Source organism: Arvicola amphibius, chromosome 1 (genome assembly GCF_903992535.2).
Source record: "Arvicola amphibius chromosome 1, mArvAmp1.2, whole genome shotgun sequence".
Classification (NCBI taxonomy): Eukaryota; Metazoa; Chordata; class Mammalia; order Rodentia; family Cricetidae; genus Arvicola; species Arvicola amphibius.
Genome location: NC_052047.1, coordinates 160,319,371 through 160,336,665, shown reverse-complemented (window position 1 = coordinate 160,336,665; position 17,295 = coordinate 160,319,371). Strand labels below are relative to the sequence as shown.

At 42.4% G+C, this 17,295-nt stretch overlaps 1 protein-coding gene across 2 annotated transcripts; it reads right to left on the bottom strand.

Moving 5' to 3' along the window:
- Nucleotides 1–2,280: 2,280 nt before the first annotated feature.
- C1H9orf40 (chromosome 1 C9orf40 homolog) lies at nucleotides 2,281–8,609 on the bottom strand. 2 transcript variants are annotated; one of them, XM_038333637.2, is made up of 2 exons: nucleotides 8,154–8,609; nucleotides 2,281–3,674 (listed from the first exon to the last, which is right to left on the bottom strand). In XM_038333637.2, the coding sequence occupies exons 1-2, from the start codon at nucleotides 8,571–8,573 to the stop codon at nucleotides 3,525–3,527; spliced, it is 570 nt and encodes a 189-aa protein (XP_038189565.1). In that variant the 5' UTR covers nucleotides 8,574–8,609; the 3' UTR covers nucleotides 2,281–3,524. The 2 variants fall into 2 exon arrangements, with proteins under 2 accessions (XP_038189565.1, XP_038189574.1); XM_038333646.2 differs by having other exon boundaries at nucleotides 8,232–8,609.
- Between the last annotated feature and the right edge of the window lie 8,686 nt (nucleotides 8,610–17,295).

Below are 17,295 nucleotides of genomic sequence, written 5' to 3'. Positions count from 1 at the left end.
TTCCTCAAAATAAAGTTGTATGTAATATCACTTTCACGCCCCCATTTTTTTCCGTACTGAACCCAGTGACTCACCGCATATACTGAACAAGCACTATAATCCTGAGCTTCATCCCCAGCCCAGTGATTCTTAGAGCTTCAGTGACGTAAATATTCCGAGTTTCTGTACTGCACCATGAGCTGCCGAGATTCTATTCCTTGGAGTGATCTTCTTTCTTGTTTTTCAGCTGTGATTTCTTTTGCTCCACCATCAAGTTCATTGGTTTCTTCTGTCGTCTTTGTTCTACTGAGCAAATCTACCAACTCTCTATTATGTAATATACCTCTAAATGTAATATTTATGAGCTGGGCGTGCGGCTCAGTTGTTAGAGTACTTGCCTGGCATACAGGAAGCCCTAGGTTTGATCCCCAACGTCACATAAACCAGGTGAGGTGTCACACACCTGTAATCCCAGCATGGAGGTGGAGGCAGGAGGATCAGTTCAGGTTATGTCCACCCAGCAAAGGAGCCCATCTACAGAATTAGATTACATCTAACTCTCTATTTGAACAAATCCAAGGCGGACCAAAGACCTTAATTTAAAACATGAAATGCTGAACCTGTAGGGGAAGCATAGGAACAACACTCCAATGTAGATATAGACATTTTCTGGATAGAATTCCAGCATCACAGAGCAACTTCAAAAATTAACACTCAGGATTACATAAAATTAAGAAGCTCTTGCAAGGCAAAAGCTTCAGTAGGGTAAAGAGATGGGTGACACATGGAGACTTTGTCAGTCACAATTCAGACAAGGAGTTAATACCCAGCATACAAAGAACTGTGATGCACACATACATACTGCCAACCAACAGATGTGCCAATGAACTGAACACAGTCCTTCAAAGAAACACAAGGACTAAGAAGTATTTTTAAGAGTTTAATGTCCTTGGCCAGCAGAGAAATGCAAATTTTAATGTAGTGATTACATCCCACCCTTGTGAATAGGGCTATCAAGAAAATAAATGCCAAGTTGGGTGTAGTGGAACACACCTGGAGTTCCAGGGCTACACAAGACTGTCTCAAAAAATGAAAAAAAACAGATGTGGGAAAATCTGCTTTGTTCATGGGAATGTAAACTTGTACAGCCACTGTCAGGGTGAAGTTCTAAACAAAAGAAAGAAAAAGGAAAAATATCCCTATACTAAATGTGGAACTACCGTATGACCCAGCTAATTTCTGGACATACATGTATCCAAAAGACCATATCCTGCTAGAGGTGTGTGCACGTGTTTACTCCTGTCCTAGTCACAACAGGAGTAAATGGAATCAGCTTCAATGTCTATCAGCAAAGAAAATGTGATAACATGTAATCAAATTTCATTCAACCAAAACCAAAAAGTTGTAGGAAAACGTATGAAGTAGAAAGCAGTAGGTGAGGTAACCCAAGTTCAGAAAAACAAGTATTAAATGTTTCTCTTAAACATTTCTTCTAACAAACATATATTTGAGGGGGTGAGCATAGGCAAGCCAAGAAACTAGACAGATCTGTGATGCTATCAACTTGACAAGATCTATTGTCACCTGGGAGAAATTATTCTGATCCCAACTAGGTCTTGCCACTGTGGGTAGAACCATTCTTTGGGGATGGGGCTGGAGAGATGGTTCAGAGGTTAAGAGCGCTGACTGCTCTTCCAGAGGTCCTGAGTTCAATTCCCAGCAACCACATGGTGGCTCACAGCCATCTATAATGAGATCTGGTGTCCTCTTCTGGCATGCAAACATACATGGAAGAAATGTTGTATACATACTAAATAAATCTTAAAAAAAAAAAAAAAAAAGGAACCATTCTTTGGCAGTAATCCTGGACCATATAAAAAGGTGACAGCCATCGGGACAAACCTGAGTTTGGTCCCCAGGAAAGAGCGGGCAGGACCAACTCTCAAGTTGAAAAAACAAGTGTCCACATACATATATAAAGGTGCCATTTTAAAGGTTATTTTAGAGTGAGTACACGTGTCCACTGCCTCCTGCTCTTGCTGCTGAGACTTCCATAAGGGGAACTATATCCCCGGCAGAGCTGGAGTGAACCTTCTCTGCCCTAAGTGGCCTTTTGATCCTGTTGGCATCACAACAGGAAAAGAGACTGAGACAGGGCCCCCAGGAGGTAGAAAAGGTTTAAGGGAGGAGGATGAAGAGGCTGAAACAACAACCCTGTGTATGAAAAAAGCATCAGGGAAGCCTGGACAGGCAGGCGGATGGGAGTGAGGATCAACCACAGAAAAACATGTCAACCAAACATAACATTTTAAAAAGTAGTCACTCGGAGGTAGATACTATTTATTATTTCTCATTTTCCTCTTACTGACATCAACTATCTTTTCTGAATTTTGGATTGGATTTAATGTCAAAAATACACAAACAAACAAATTATTCAGTAACAAAGCCAGCATTCTGTATGCAATACAAAAAGCAGTCATTGATACATAACAAGCATAAACAGTGTACTTTATTAACAACAAAATTGTAACACAATAACTTAGAAGTGACAGATCCAATAATGTAACAAATTAAGGACAGGACTAACAAACAGGTGTTCTTCAGCTCACCAGTGATCTCCTTTAACAGGAAAAGCTCCTCGTCTAGTGGTTCCCGCCAGGTCTGCACAGTCCAGGAATGCAGACTTGGCGCCCAAAACAACACAACAATAAAAGACTAACTATGTGTAAAGCCCACCTTCAAATAATTGAATGAAATTTCTCTAGGGTGGGGCTCAAAAAAACAAAAACCTGTTAAAGTGCTATCAGTGTTGAAAACTGCGGTGCTAAAGTAGTCAACAGTAACAAAATGTACTCAAACCAAAACTCAAATCCACTGACCACATAATTCCTTTCACGTCAGAAAAGGGGAGGAGGGGCAGGCATCTACTTCTTACTGCTCTTTATCCAGCTTTTGGCTATATCCGTTGCCTCTAATAAACAGCAAATACTGAAAGTTAAAACAAGCTACCCAAATGGAAATTCTCACTAGTTTAAAATTTATAGTCTTCTAAAACAATATTAGCTTAAGAAACAATCTCACATTTTAAATTTGCATAGATACTCAAGTCTATTTGTTCAACCAAGAGGAGCCAATAAAATGTACTAGAAAGTATTTATTAGCATCAGTTATATAAATGTTAAATGTGTTCATTCCATGTACCGCAAGAAAGCTTTTTGGTGCAGAGGAGCATTTGACAGAGCAAGAAGAAGAGCTGAGTGCTTCCTTTAAAGCTGCCGACACCCTTTCCAAGATAAGCATCTCCAAAGTTAGAGCAGGAACAAAACCCCTTTCATTAAAAATGCAAGTATTTTGCCTTCAGCTATGTTATATCCTTTAAAAATCTCCATTAGGATATTCAGTAGTAATTACAAGTATTTAAGCCTCAAAACTCTTCCTCATTTTTCAGGTTTGACAACAGTACCACGTCAAATGTCAAGGACGGAAAATAACATTTGCTTTAGTTCTTCTCAAATGAAAAGAATCCGCTTCTTCAGCTTCTCCTGTCAGGACTCCATGTCAATCTCCGCTGCTCCACTCTTGTCCTGCAGTGTCGCTGTCAAACTGCCTGCATCTTCAAGAGCTGCCAGGTCAATAGGTGGTAGAGGGTTCCTCCAGTACTGGAATGTATTATACTGCCAAAACTCTTCACTGGGCTTTAAGGAAAGAAGAGAGACAAAATGTTAGCATTGGTTTAGAAAACACCACCCCCACCCCACCCACAACACCACACACACAAACACATACACACTGTAGGGAAGATCTCCTTCTTTCAGTTGTGCAGGTTGACATGCCCAGAATCCCAGCATTGAGGGCACTGAGTGGAGCAGCTGTAAACTTAAGGCCATCCTGGGCTACCCTGGCTCAACGAGATCAGAGGACAACCTTCGGAGAGAGAACTCTCCCCTTCCACCATGTGAGTTCTGGGGACTGAAGTCAAGTCCTCAGGTTTGGCAGCAAGTGCCTTTACCTGCTAAGACATCCTGCTAGCCCAATAACTACTTTTTAAATTCCCTGTCTGAAAAAGACTCATATATTTTATACAGCTTTTCATTTTCAACAAAGGCAGTTTTGATGTTGATAAAGCATTTCACATACCCAATCAAATCTGTGGGTTTAATTATTTGGTAAGGGTTTAATTTTTTTAAAAAAATTTCCTTCAATAGCATCTTTTCAAAAACAATCGTAGTGCTGTAAAATTTTGATTTATGTGTATGGGTATTTTGCCTGAATGTATGTCTGTGTACTGTGGGCATGCAGTGCCTAAGGAGGCCAGACTGGCGTTACAAACTGTTGTGAGTCACCATGTGGGTTTGAGGAATTGCACCCGCAGTCAGTGTTAAGGTCAATGAGGAATAGAACCTACTTTTGATTTTCCTGATGTTTAGGACTGAGACCAACATAGAGGCCAAAATACTTCATGACCTCTTCTAAAGTTTATTATATAAACTTGGTAAAGAAAAGAACACAGAATTGACTATCAGTATGATTGACAAATAGGTCTACCAAGCCAAATGAATGGTGACCCCTTAAACTTTCAGCAGTTTACCCTAAATGATCACAACATTACTTTAAGTAATGAAGTTAAAATTGGCACAAATACTCCATGTAAAGACAGCAGCACTGGAGTCGCACACAGGCTGACAGGTGACAGTTCTCAACCTCAACACCCTTGCCTTACTCTGCTGTGTACATTTATACTTGCTACAGTAACTCCATCCACCGGAATAGCAATCACATGTACTTACTCCTCCAATGATAACAGAAATAAAAACAAGCGAAATTAACTTTGATTTTCTTTAACCCAATATAGCAAAAATATTGCTTCAACATTTCAAAACTTAATGGTATAAGACACTCTTTTCAAAATTAAGAATGTACCTTATACTTCTACTATTCAAAGTGGCTACATGTCAATGCTCAGGGGACACATGACAAAGTAGACAGCAAGATAATCAGTCATGTTACAGTCACCCTTTTAGACGTTAAGGCAAAAAAATTTAGTCTTTGGGGAATTTTTTTTTTTTTTTTTTTTTGGTTTTTTGAGACAGAGTTTCTCTGTGGCTTTGGAGCCTGTCCTGGAGCTAGCTCTTGTAGACCAGGCTGGTCTCGAACTCACAGAGATACGTCTGCCTCTGCCTCCCGAGTTGGGGAATTTCTTAATATTGGGCTAAAGATACAATAAAGTCAAAAGACAGGGCTGGTGAGATGGCTCAGCAGATAACCAAATACATACACGAAAAACTTTTAAAGGATGTACCAAAAAACATTCTATTTTAATAAACAAATGGGGTCAAAATAGTTACCCTCTAGTTCTCTACTTACAAGTACAAAGAAAAAGGATCATCTGATGTAAGCATAACAGTGACTGAGAACGAGCTGCCATCAGGTATAACTCACTTTGAGTAACTGGCAAAAATCTCCGATCTTACCCCCTTAGAAACATGAATTAGGATCTTTGTGAGAATTAAAAATTAAGACAGTAAATGCTCACTATTGCTGGATATCACATATCCTCAAAAGAATTTATTATTAACTCTCGTCCTAATAAAACATTTCTGAGCCAGGCTGTGGTGGTGCATACCTTTAATCCCAGCACTCGGGAGGCAGAAGCAGGCAGATTTCTTTATATATATATATATATATATATATATATATATATATATATATATATATATATTTATTATGTATACAATATTCTGTCTGTGTGTATGTCTATAGGCCAGAAGAGGGCACCAGACCTCATTGCAGATGGTTGTGAGCCACCATGTGGTTGCTGGGAATTGAACTCAGGACCTTTGGAAGAGCAGGCAATGCTCTTAATCACTGAGCCATCTCTCCATCCCCAGGCAGATTTCTGATTTCGAGGCCAGCCTAGTCTACAAGAACTAGTTCCAGGACAGCTAGGGCTGTTACACCGAGAAACCCCGTCTCGAAAAACAAAAAACAAACAAAAATTTCTGTTGTTACTGGAAAGTGTAATACAATATTGGCTAAGCAATTAGTGTGCATAAAATTATACTGTCATTAAAGATATATTTTATATATAACATACATGCATTCTTGGCTCTGTCTTGAGAATACACGTACATTAAACTATCCCCTCTCTATATACACATATAAGCTATGTATACACACACAGGTACATATGTACATACATACATTGACTCTGTATATGAAACCATGCAGGATCCATCCTGAAGCTTGATAGCACAAAGTATTTACAATTACTGTGCGTGGAAAGAAGGCATCTGTGGTAGCATATCCTACATGAGCCTATGAGGTTAGGGCAAGAATTTAAGCCCTAATCTGAGCAAAGAGAAATCAGACCAACACTGATGTCAGTATGCTATTCATTATAGTCTTTGTTTTCTCCTAGATGATATGCTCTTAAGACAAAATCTTGTCATTGAAGGCAAGAGAGACGGAGAATTTCTGCCTTTTCATAGTTCTGCAGAAGAGAAGGAACTCAAGAACAGACCTAACAGAACATTGCAGGGTTTCATGACCACCATGTGGCTGCAACTAACACAGGGTTAAGAACTGCCATATCTAGCCAATGTGTGAGGCAAGACCCAACTGAGTTAAAGCAGATGTTGTGGCAGATATTCAAAGCTCCCTTTGAGCCAGGTGGTGGTGGGACACACTTTTAATCCCAGCATTTGGGAGGCAGAGCCAGGTGGAGCTCAGTAGACTCAAGGCCAGCCTGATCTACAAAGTGAGTTCCAGGATGCTCTGTTACACAGAGAAATCAACAATAAAAGCTCCCCATGGCCAACTTGTCCCTCATCAGTCATGCACATATAGACAGACGGCACCTACACTGCACACAGTATATTCTGGTGGGAAAGATAATCTGCGTATGGACAGCGTGCCAAAGATTGTCTGGGGAGGAAGGTCTCACCCTAGACAGCATGCGCCTCTATCCAATAGTCGTGGAAGACTATGATTCTGCTTTATGGAAGCTGGTTTTGAACTTTTCGCAAACTAACGAAAGTCTAAATAAGGCCCATGTTAAATTATATATTTACAACTCGAAACCACAACTAGAAACAGTCACCACAGCACTGAAAGATAATCTCTCCCCATACGTTCAACCCAGCACCCGGGAGACAGAGACAGGCAGATCTCTGAGTTAGAGGCCATTTTGGTCCAGGACAACCAAGATTAAACAGAGAAACCCTGTCTAGGAAAATGAAACAAAAAAAGAGATAATCTCTTACAACCAAGGGGAGTTGAGAGGGGGGGTTCCAAATAAAAAATTTCCCTTATCAGACTTCGCACAAAAAACAATGGCAAAAGTATCTCCATTATTTATTTATGGCATGATTCTTAACATTGTCATAAAATGTTTAAGACACTAAAAAAGACACTGAGCAGATGCATTCCAAGATGGTTGAAGTGGTTTTGCTGAGTTCTGAGAATTACACTTGCCAAATACCCTAACACCCACCAATTTATACCAGAACTGCTTTAAAGGCAGGCAGGGAGTTCTCAAGTCAGGTCAAGGCTGTGCGATACATACACAATGTGCGTTTATAAACTCATTTGGAGTTTTCCAGGCACATCTTACCAAGTAAAATTAGCATTTCATTCCACCCAACGTGTGAAAAGTTACTTCGTGTGTAACAAAGCACAGACCCTGAGACATTTTTTGTTTTGAGACAATGTTTCTTTTTGCAACCCCCACCCCACCCCCGCGCTGTGCAGGAACTCCCTCTGTAGACTCAGAGATCCAACTGCCTCTGCCTCCCGAGTTCTGGGATTAAAGGTGTGCATCGCCACTGCGGTCAACTTTGAACTTTTATCTTAACCAAATTTTAAGAGCCTACTCTTTTATACACTTACAACACATAAATCTGGATAAGATGCACCTCTAGTGTTTTTTTACTGGATCTTATGGCTAGCGGCTGCAAAAACAGACAGCGGCACCACCCTTTCTCATACGACTGAACATTATGAGTTAACGGGTTCTCTTAAGACCCGACGACGCCCTTCCCTTCTGCCCAGCCCAGCACCATGCTCAATTAACTGATGGATGCTACTGGGAAACCTACTACAAGTTCTACAATAATCGCCGTTAAACCAAACTCTCCCGCTTGCACTGACCCGACCCTTGGGACCACGGTCTTTACCATTTGGTCCAGTCGCTCGAGTGGGTCGGATTTCCGCAGTCTGGGACCCGGCTCCGGGCTAGTGCGGGGCGGACCTACCTGGACGTGCGCCCCGTCGGCTCCGCTGCCCGCGCTCCCCATCCCGTCGCCGCCGCCGGGAACTCGGCTGCCCCGGGGTTCCTCCTGCTCGCCGGGAGGTGGCTCTCCCGGCTCCAGGCCGCGGCAAAGTTGCCGCTCCTGGCCGCCGTCCCCGCCGCCGCGTCGCTTGCGGGGCGCAGCCGCAGGCTCCGCCATGGTGCCCGCGTCCCCCTGCCGTTTGCGGGACCGAGCCGCTCCAGACGGCGGGACCCAGAGCGGCGGCCCCTCGGGGAAGTCGCTGAGCAAGAGCCGCTTCCAAGGCACGCGGAACGTGAGCGGCTCGGCCGCACGCCGCTTGGCCATGGGCCGGGGATGGGTGGCACGCGGGTGGCGGCGGGAGGGCGGAGGGCGGAGGGCGGCGCGGAGCAGCGGGCTGCGGCGCCCCGAGGGCGACCGGGACGTTGGGGAGCCGCAGCGAGGCGCCCGAGATTCGAACCTGCGCCGCGATGCGCGCGCAGTCGCGCCGGCCCGACTCGGCCGCTGGTTGGTGGAGGCTCACGGCCTGCGTTCCCGAGCGCCCCTGCGGCCGGAAGTGCGCGTCTCTAGAAGGCGGGACATGGGAGGACGTGGCTGGCGGAAGCGGGGCATGGCTCCTGCTGCGATACCCTGGAGGCCCTCTCTCCTCCTGAACTGGTATTTGGGCTCCCACGGGGCGGGAGCGGCCGAGGTGACTGCTTAGCCCGAGGCCCCGCTTACCCTGCCTGCTGTGGCCCGCCCGATTCCAAGACCTTCTTTCCAGCGTCTGGAGAAGACAATTGCAAACCGTGATGGGTTTGCCTCAGGCTGTATTTTAGTCGTTTGATTTAAGCAACAGCTAGAGGTCGGGGCCATTACTCAGCCCACCACGCCTCAAGGCAAAAATGCATGCAAAGAAGATAATTCTGTTTTAGCTGTGACTCCGAGAATATTAACTACTCTTAAAGAAGAAAAAGTGTTGGGTGTATTTATGTATGTGTACCATGTGCATGCTCAACCACTTGTATTTGGAGGTGTACCCTGGAAGGTTGTGGGAGGAGTGCAAGTATTATCAAGCGCAGACAGTGGTTTATCAGGAAGTTTACGGTAGTTTTCCACTTAATCTCCCCAGTTGTTTGCAGTTGATAATTCTTCCACCTGAAACAAATGAAAAGTTTGCCATTTTTCAGACTAGTGACACGGAGTAGACCTGAAAGAATTTAGTCCTTCATATGGTTTATTCTGTGTAGACCCTGCTCCAAAACGATAGAAGACAGCCTGGGCAGTGGCTTGTGCCTTGCCCCCCTCCCCCTCAGTTATAAGATTTTGCATTTGTACACAGTGTAATAGAAAGCAGGCACATGGCTAAAATAACCGTAAAGACATGCGACTTGCCTAGCCCAGTTTCAGAAACAGCCAGTACCAGAAGGGCCAAAGAGCATCTTTTGTTCCTCCCCACTGGCACCTCCTTCTCTTTTCTGTGCCCAAGTAGTCTTGTTTCAGAATTATTTATTACTTCTTTGTAGTTTCCCCATCTAGTCACTCACCGAGATGTATCTGTGAAAGACTTTTGGTTTTGCTGATATTTTTAAAATGTATTGAGGTCTGATACAATAAACTGCCTATATTTCACCCAGATATATTTTGCAAAAGGTTTTTGATTTGGCTGATATTTTAAGATTTATTGGGGTCTGATACAATAAACTGCTTATATTTCAAATGTTACATTTTGCCATCACATACGCCTGTGGAAACACATGATAGTGCATATGTCCATCACCTTAAGAATTTCTCCCTTGTCACCCCCTTAATATCCCTTAAGTATCAGATTTGCTTTCTGTCATCTACTTTACAGCATTTTCTCTATTTAAATGGAACAATGAAATCTATACTTTTGTTTGCCTTTCCCCCTTGGCATAAGTATCTTAAAGATCCTTCCATGTTAGTTGTTCTTTTTATTTATTGACAAGGAGTATTCCACTACATGAGAATGTTTATTCATTTGTTGATGGCTTAATTACTTTTCGATAAAAGTTGTTATGTATAAAGCTGCTGAGAGCATTGGTCAAGAAGATTTTGTGAGGACAAAGGCTGATTTTACAAAATGTTTTCCTCAGTTTAAAGCGTTTTTTTGTTTGTTTGTTTGTTTGTTTGTTTTTAGCACTGGAAGGCTATTGTTTACTGCTTTATTTTCTTTACATCCTCACCGGCAAACATCGTGATCTGACCTGGTCCATGTGAAATGGATCTAATGTGGCCTCAATTTGTATTTTACACAGTGAAGTTGGACATCCTTTTTTGGTGCAGAGAGCCTTGTTATATTTAATGTGTTCTTTGTTAAATGAATGCTATATTTACATGTGGCTCAAATGATCAGTCCTGTTTTTCCTTTTGGTTTTGGTCTGCTGTAAGGAGTTTGTCCTTCCACCACTACCTCTGCTTCAAAACCTACACTTGACCTCTAGTACCTGCTTGGCCCAGTTCGGATGGCTAGACATTGGCTAAAGGTGTGTTGCATCATTAGCCCTCTTTAAAAATTAGACTGAGTATCCTTTTTTTCTGGTTTATATGAACCTTTTTATTTAGTACTCTAGAAATGTCTCCTATGGTAATGGTGTTATAAATACTTCTACCAATTTTTGTCTTATATTTTCATTGTATAATATATTACTTCTAATTTGTTTTGAGACAGGGTTTCAATATGTATCCCTAGTTGGACTTGAGCTCTATAAGTAGATCAGGCTAGCCTCAAATTCATAGAGCTGCATCTTCTGCTGCCTCCTGAGAACTAGGGTTAAAGGTGTATATTACTAGGCCCAACTTTCATTCGTTCTCTCCTTCCATCTTGTGGGTCAAATTTAGATGGTCAAGACAAGTGGCTAGTACCTCAACCCATGGAGCCATCTCGTTGGCCCTGCCATGACAATACAGCAAGATAGATCTGCCATGTCTGTTCTAGTTTGTACATTTTGTCTAAACATTTTACAGTCTTTAATTTTTCTTTCCATACTTGAGTCTTTCCTACACTTGGAATCAATGATGTGTGTGTGTATGTGTGTGTGTGTGTTTATGCTAAGGACAGTATATTCTGTTCCTATATGAGACAGTTGTACATTCTGTTCCTGTGAGACAGTTGTTGCTCACTCTTGAGTGGGTCTTACTCCATGCTAACTCCACTCCTACCTGAACTTATGTTGATGGAGCTGTGGGCCGCTTCCCAGCTCCTGGCCGCCAGCTAGCTTTACCCAAAATAATTACACGGAAACTGTATTCTTTTAAACACTGCATGGCCCATTAGCTCTAGCCTCTTATTGGCTAACTCTTACATCTTGCTTTAACCCATATTTAGTAATCTGTGTAGCACCAGATTACCGGGAAGATTCTTAACCAGCGTCCATCTCAGAGAGGAAAGCTATGATGTCTGCCTGAGGCGTCTGCCTGACTCTGCTTTCTTTCTCCCACAATTCTGTTCTTTCTACTCCGCCTACCTAATTTTCTGTCCTATTAAAGGGCCAAGGCAGTTTATTAACCAATGAAAATAACACATAGACAGATGACCCTCCTCCATCAAACTTAAAGAGCCTGGGCATTCTATTCAGCTCAACTATTCCATTTGCAATCGTGTCTCAATAAATAGCATCTACATGATTACAGCTTTATAGGCAGGTTTAACAGGGCCAGCCAGACAGCTTAATGGATAAAAGTGCTTACTTCCAAGCCTAAGCCTGAGTTCAATTTCTGAGACCCCTATGGTGGAAAGACAACTTCAGCAAGGTGTTCTCTGATCCATGCCATGTGTTCAAGTTAATGCACATGTGTGTGCACACACATACATTGTTTCTACTAAGATTTGATAGCTATAGAGCAATCTTTGACTATTTTCAGGATTGTGTGCAGGACACTTAGTCTCTGGCTCTTCCATATGAAACCACCTATAACATTTCCCTTTGGGTCTTTTGAATTACAGTGGAATTATGTTGGAGACCAGCTTCAACAAGGATACCACTTACCAGGATAGAGGCATGGGGATGAGGAACATAGTAAAGAGAATGAAGACCTGAGTGAAAATAATAAAACAGAAACAGGATAGCACTGGGAGGGAGTTCCAGTGAATACTGAAAATCATGGGCATTCAATTTCCATTTGCTTAAATGCCCCGACTTCAAAAGGTAGGAGTGGGATTAAGAAAAAAAAACCTGCTTTCATATGATACCAGGAATGAACAGAGCAATTGAAGGATTAGAGGCTACATTCTTAAACATTCTGTTCCCAAGACAAGTAACACACCCTAGACTAAAACACGTAGGCAAACCACTCCCTGGGTGGGATCCATAGTTGTCTCCCTAAGGGAGTAGGAACCTAGTTTAGTTGGATCCTTAGACTTTTGTTTGCGGTAGAAACAGATGTGCTTCGTACCTGAAAAACCAGGTCTGGATATTAGCCATACCTGTTATTTGAACTGTTGACAATAACTTTGAAGGAAAGAAGCAAGTTCTAACTCTCGGACTTTTAGCCAAGGTAGAATAGACCCATACCTATGAGCCCCGTCATAATTATAGATTGGTTTGGGGAAAATTTTTCATCTTTACAATATCAAGCCACTGCTAATTGTGGAATATTCAAGCTCTAGTTAGATTTTCAAATGTCCTTCGGTAAAATGTTGAAGTTCTCATTATAGACATCCTCACCTTTTTGCCAGGTTTAACTGTATAGCTTTGGCATATCTTTGTTGCCCATAACTGCCACCGTAGTACTTGCCCTCACTTTGCCCTCAGTAGGACCAATCTACATAGTCAAGAATACAAGTTGTCGTACTACTTTCTTAGTGCTGGTGGAGCCTAAAATTGAGTAGAGCCTTCCTAATTGTTTGGTCTTTTGAGACATATCCTCGTTCCTGTAGCCAGGGTCACCTCATATTCATTGCATTACTAGAGCAGGAGCTGGGACTGGTACACAGCAGGCCCAGCTGTCTTCTTTCTAATATTCAAGCTGCAACTGTCTCAGCTACAGTCTGCAGTTTCTGGTATGTTGTTTTCGAGGTCTGAAATACATTTGAATTTTTATTTTTTTTTCCGACTTCTATTAAATCACCAGAATATTTTTAATTCCATTTCAGTTTACCCCCTCGGCGCTTTAGTTATAGCTATTTGCATTAATATTTAATGGTTACTCTAGGTTAATATTCATCTTGAACCGGTTTTCAGAGTCTGTGTTTAAACTCTGTACTGTTTATGTAAACCATAACCCAACCCATTCAACCAATTTTCATATTGGTCCAATAGTATCTTCTACCAATTCTGCCTGTCCTATAGTTTGATATAAAATGCAGTCTGGGGCTGGTGAGGTAGCTTAGCAGGCTACAGTGCATGCACCCAAACCTGACAACCTGAGTTTAGGCCCCGTCCAGTATATGGTAGGAAAATAACTGAGAAGTAGTCCCCTGACGCTCACCTCCACAGTGTGGCTGGTGCGTTTACACACACGTACAGTGAACAGATGGATCAAAAATCAAATGCTATCAGTAACGAACCAGAAGTTGGTTTTTAATTCGCCCCACCCACTGGTTTTCTTGGTAAAGAAGTAATACATTTTTAAGAATTTACTGTTTTGAGCCAGGTGGTGGTGCATGCCTTTAATCCCAGCACTTGGGAGGCAGAGGCAGGTGGATCTCTGAGAGTTCGAGGACAGTCTAGTCTATAAGAGCTAGATCCAGGACAGGTTCCAAAGCTACAGAGAAACCCTGTCTTGAAAAACAAAAACAAAATTACTGTCTCAAGAGTTTTACTATTTCATGCAGATTGTCCTCCGACTCCTGGATTCAGGCAGCCTTCTAGCTTTGCTTTCCCCGGGGCTGGAGCAACCAGCAGGAGCCCCTGCACCACTTTATTCTGTTTATCATCAAGCATGTCTGTTGCAGACTGGTGGGAACTTTACCACGTAGTTTTAAGTGGTTGGCTTTTGTTTTTTTTTTTTTTTGTTTTGCACACCTTGAACAGATCTCAATTTTTAAAATGTTTCTAATTGATAGATAATTTTCCCCTGAGCACCAAATTATGGTGTTTCTCAGTGTGGCCAACTCTGGTCTTCATAAAGAAAAGTAAAGCTCTCAAATTTTTATTCTCGTCTCCCACACTAGAAATGAGTTTACGGTAGTTAGGGCTCTTTCAAAGAATTGTTTTTAGATTTTGAAATTACATTATTTCCTCCCTTTTCTGTTCTCCTTCCCCCTACTCTTTCAAATTCATGGCTGTTTTAGGTCTGTGTGTATTTCTAAATATATAGGTGTAATCTGCTCAATCTGTTATTTGTATATATATGTAAAGAAATGGTATTGTCTAACCAGCCGCTGTGCTCTTCCCTGGGGAAGAATGTTTTTCCACTATCAGCATCCCTTAGTTGCCTGTAATTTTTTGAGGGTTTGTTTGTTAACTAGGGTTGGGGCCTTGTGAGCTTCCCCTTCCAGGTTAGCATTTCTATTGGTGGTCTTGTTCAGCTCATGTTTCAGGCAGTTATGTTCATGAGACTTCATGGATCTAGCTTCTCTACATCAGTCACTTAAATGTGTGGCATTTATCAGTTGGCTAGTAATTGTGGAAATAGTGACTGTATTCCACTATTTCCCATGTACTACCGTTTATCCACTCAGGCACAGAAGTATAGCTATCAGCCCTCATAATCTTGTATTTACTCAGAGTTCACTCTTTGAGAAACCACTTTGAGCATCTGCTAAGGACCAAGTTAAATAACCTCCTTCAACACTCGTTGAAGGCTGGATTGAGGGAGACAGACAGGATATCTAATAAATGTGCCTTTATTTTCAAAAGGCAGATAAAAGGAGTTAGTGGGGAAAAGGAGCTCTTTATGTTGACTGTCTGGTAAAGGCCTCGGAGAGTGAAGGGAAAGTCATACACAGAGTGGGAGTGATCCTTGGCAGAAGTCACAGCAAGTGTGAAATGTCCCCAAGTCCAAACATAACCTAAGCATGCCTACCTGAGCAAAGAAGCCACTGCAGCCTTCTCTCCACAGTGCTATGGTTTCGGACAGCTTCTGTTTTCAAATCTGCCACTAGGGCGAGCCTATTTTCCATCCCATAATATATACTTTTCACCTTTACAAATTCAAGTTGGGTCATTTTTATTTTTCCCATGAATCTAATAATGTCTGAACATCTATGAGTGCAGTTTTAACTGCTCTCTGCTAATTTTATAATCCATGTTAGTTTTGGGGTCATATCATTTCACTGATCTTTCTCTATTTCCTGTTTTCTGAGCCACACAGTAATTAAAGATTTACTTTTAATTCTGTGTATACATGGGTGGGTGTGTGTGTGTGTGTGAATATGTGCACCTACCAGTGTGCCCGTAAGTGCTCTCAGATCCCCGGGATCTAGAGTTACACAGAGTCTAACATAGGTGCTTGGAATTGAACACGGGTCCTCTCTAAGAGTCTTATGTGCTCTGAGCCTTTTCTCCAACCCAGTGTAACAACTTTTGATTGGTCACTCATTGTGAACTTTATTTGCTGGGTATTAGATATTTTTTCTTTTTTTTGGGGGGGGGGGGGGTTTCGAGACAGGGTTTCTCTGTGGCTTTGGAGCCTGTCCTGGAACTAGCTCTTGTAGACCAGGCTGGTCTCGAACTCACAGAGATCCGCCTGCCTCTGCCTCCCGAGTGCTGGGATTAAAGGCGTGCGCCACCACCGCCCGGCTTTTTTTTTTTGTTTTTTTGTTTTTTTGTAGATATTTTTGTATTCCTATAGACATTTTTGCTCTGAAAGGCTGTTATGTAGTCACAGTTTGACCGAATGTGAAGCAGGTTGGCATGTGTGTGGACAGAAGGTCCTGGAGGATCGAAGGATCGAACTAGAGCCAGAGGTGAGCTTGCCAGTGTTAGAACAGCAGATTTAAACAAGAAGTCAAAGGAGCAAGTCAAGTAAGCATCAGTCTTCTGTGGCCTCTGCCACCAGGTTCTTGCCCTGTGTGAGTTTCTCTTATGACTTCCTCAGTGATCTAGTGTGCTGTGGAACTCTGTAAGATGACATAAACACTTTCCTCCCCAAGTTGCTTTTAGTCAATGTTTTTGCACAGCAAAATCTTGACAGTAACAGTCAAGGTTTCAATTACAAGCTGAAATAGTACTAGTAAGAGACTCTGATGGCTGTCTTGCCAGCCTGACTATATCTGGAATGAACTACAACCCAGAAATGGGGGCACACTTGTGATCCAGCTTTTGAGGCAGGATGACACACACCTTTAATGCAGATTCTGAGATTCTGAGGTGGGAAGGCACATCTTTAATCTGGGCCACACCTTCTGCTGGAAGCCTAAGACATGGAAGAAGTATGGTTTGTTTATTCTCCCTTTGCTTGTTTGCCCTTGCCTTAAGAGCATATCCATTCCTTCACTGGTACTGGAGCCTACTCGGGATTCCAGCATACACAGAAGACCAGCTCAGACACACCCAGCCTCATGGGTAAATGTGTGTGTGTGTGTGTGTGTGTGTGTTCGTTCTGTAAATTCTGTGACTCTAGAGAACCTTGACTAATACAAAGACGAAACCAAAAAAGGGATTCCTTTTCCTCTTTCCACCCTCCTGAGACAGTGCACCAAGGCCAGGCACATCAACAGGTCTTCACCATGCAGGGAACCCTGAAAAGACTTCTGCAATGCAGTAGGGACAGAGTATATAAGGTCCCCCAGTGTATACACATTAAAAATTTGATCCCCAATGATTGTTTAGCAGTGACGGCTCTGCCCTCATGAATGAACTATTTCTTTGATGACATCATACGGGGATGGAATACCTGAAGGTGGATCTTCCTCTACAGGCATGCCCCTGGGACTGTTTTTAGCCCTGGCCCTTCCACATCAGGCATCCTCTGCTTCCCAACTGCTTCACTGCATTTTGCTCCTTACCCTCAAGTTCTGCTTTCATTACCACAGAAAAAAAAAAAGGCCAAGTGAGCTCAGAGACAAACTGAGACAAAACAGCAAACCTGCTATCCTTTTTACTTTAAAGGCATGTTATATAGTACAGAAGAAAGAAGAGACTAGGAGTGGAGAAAATACCCA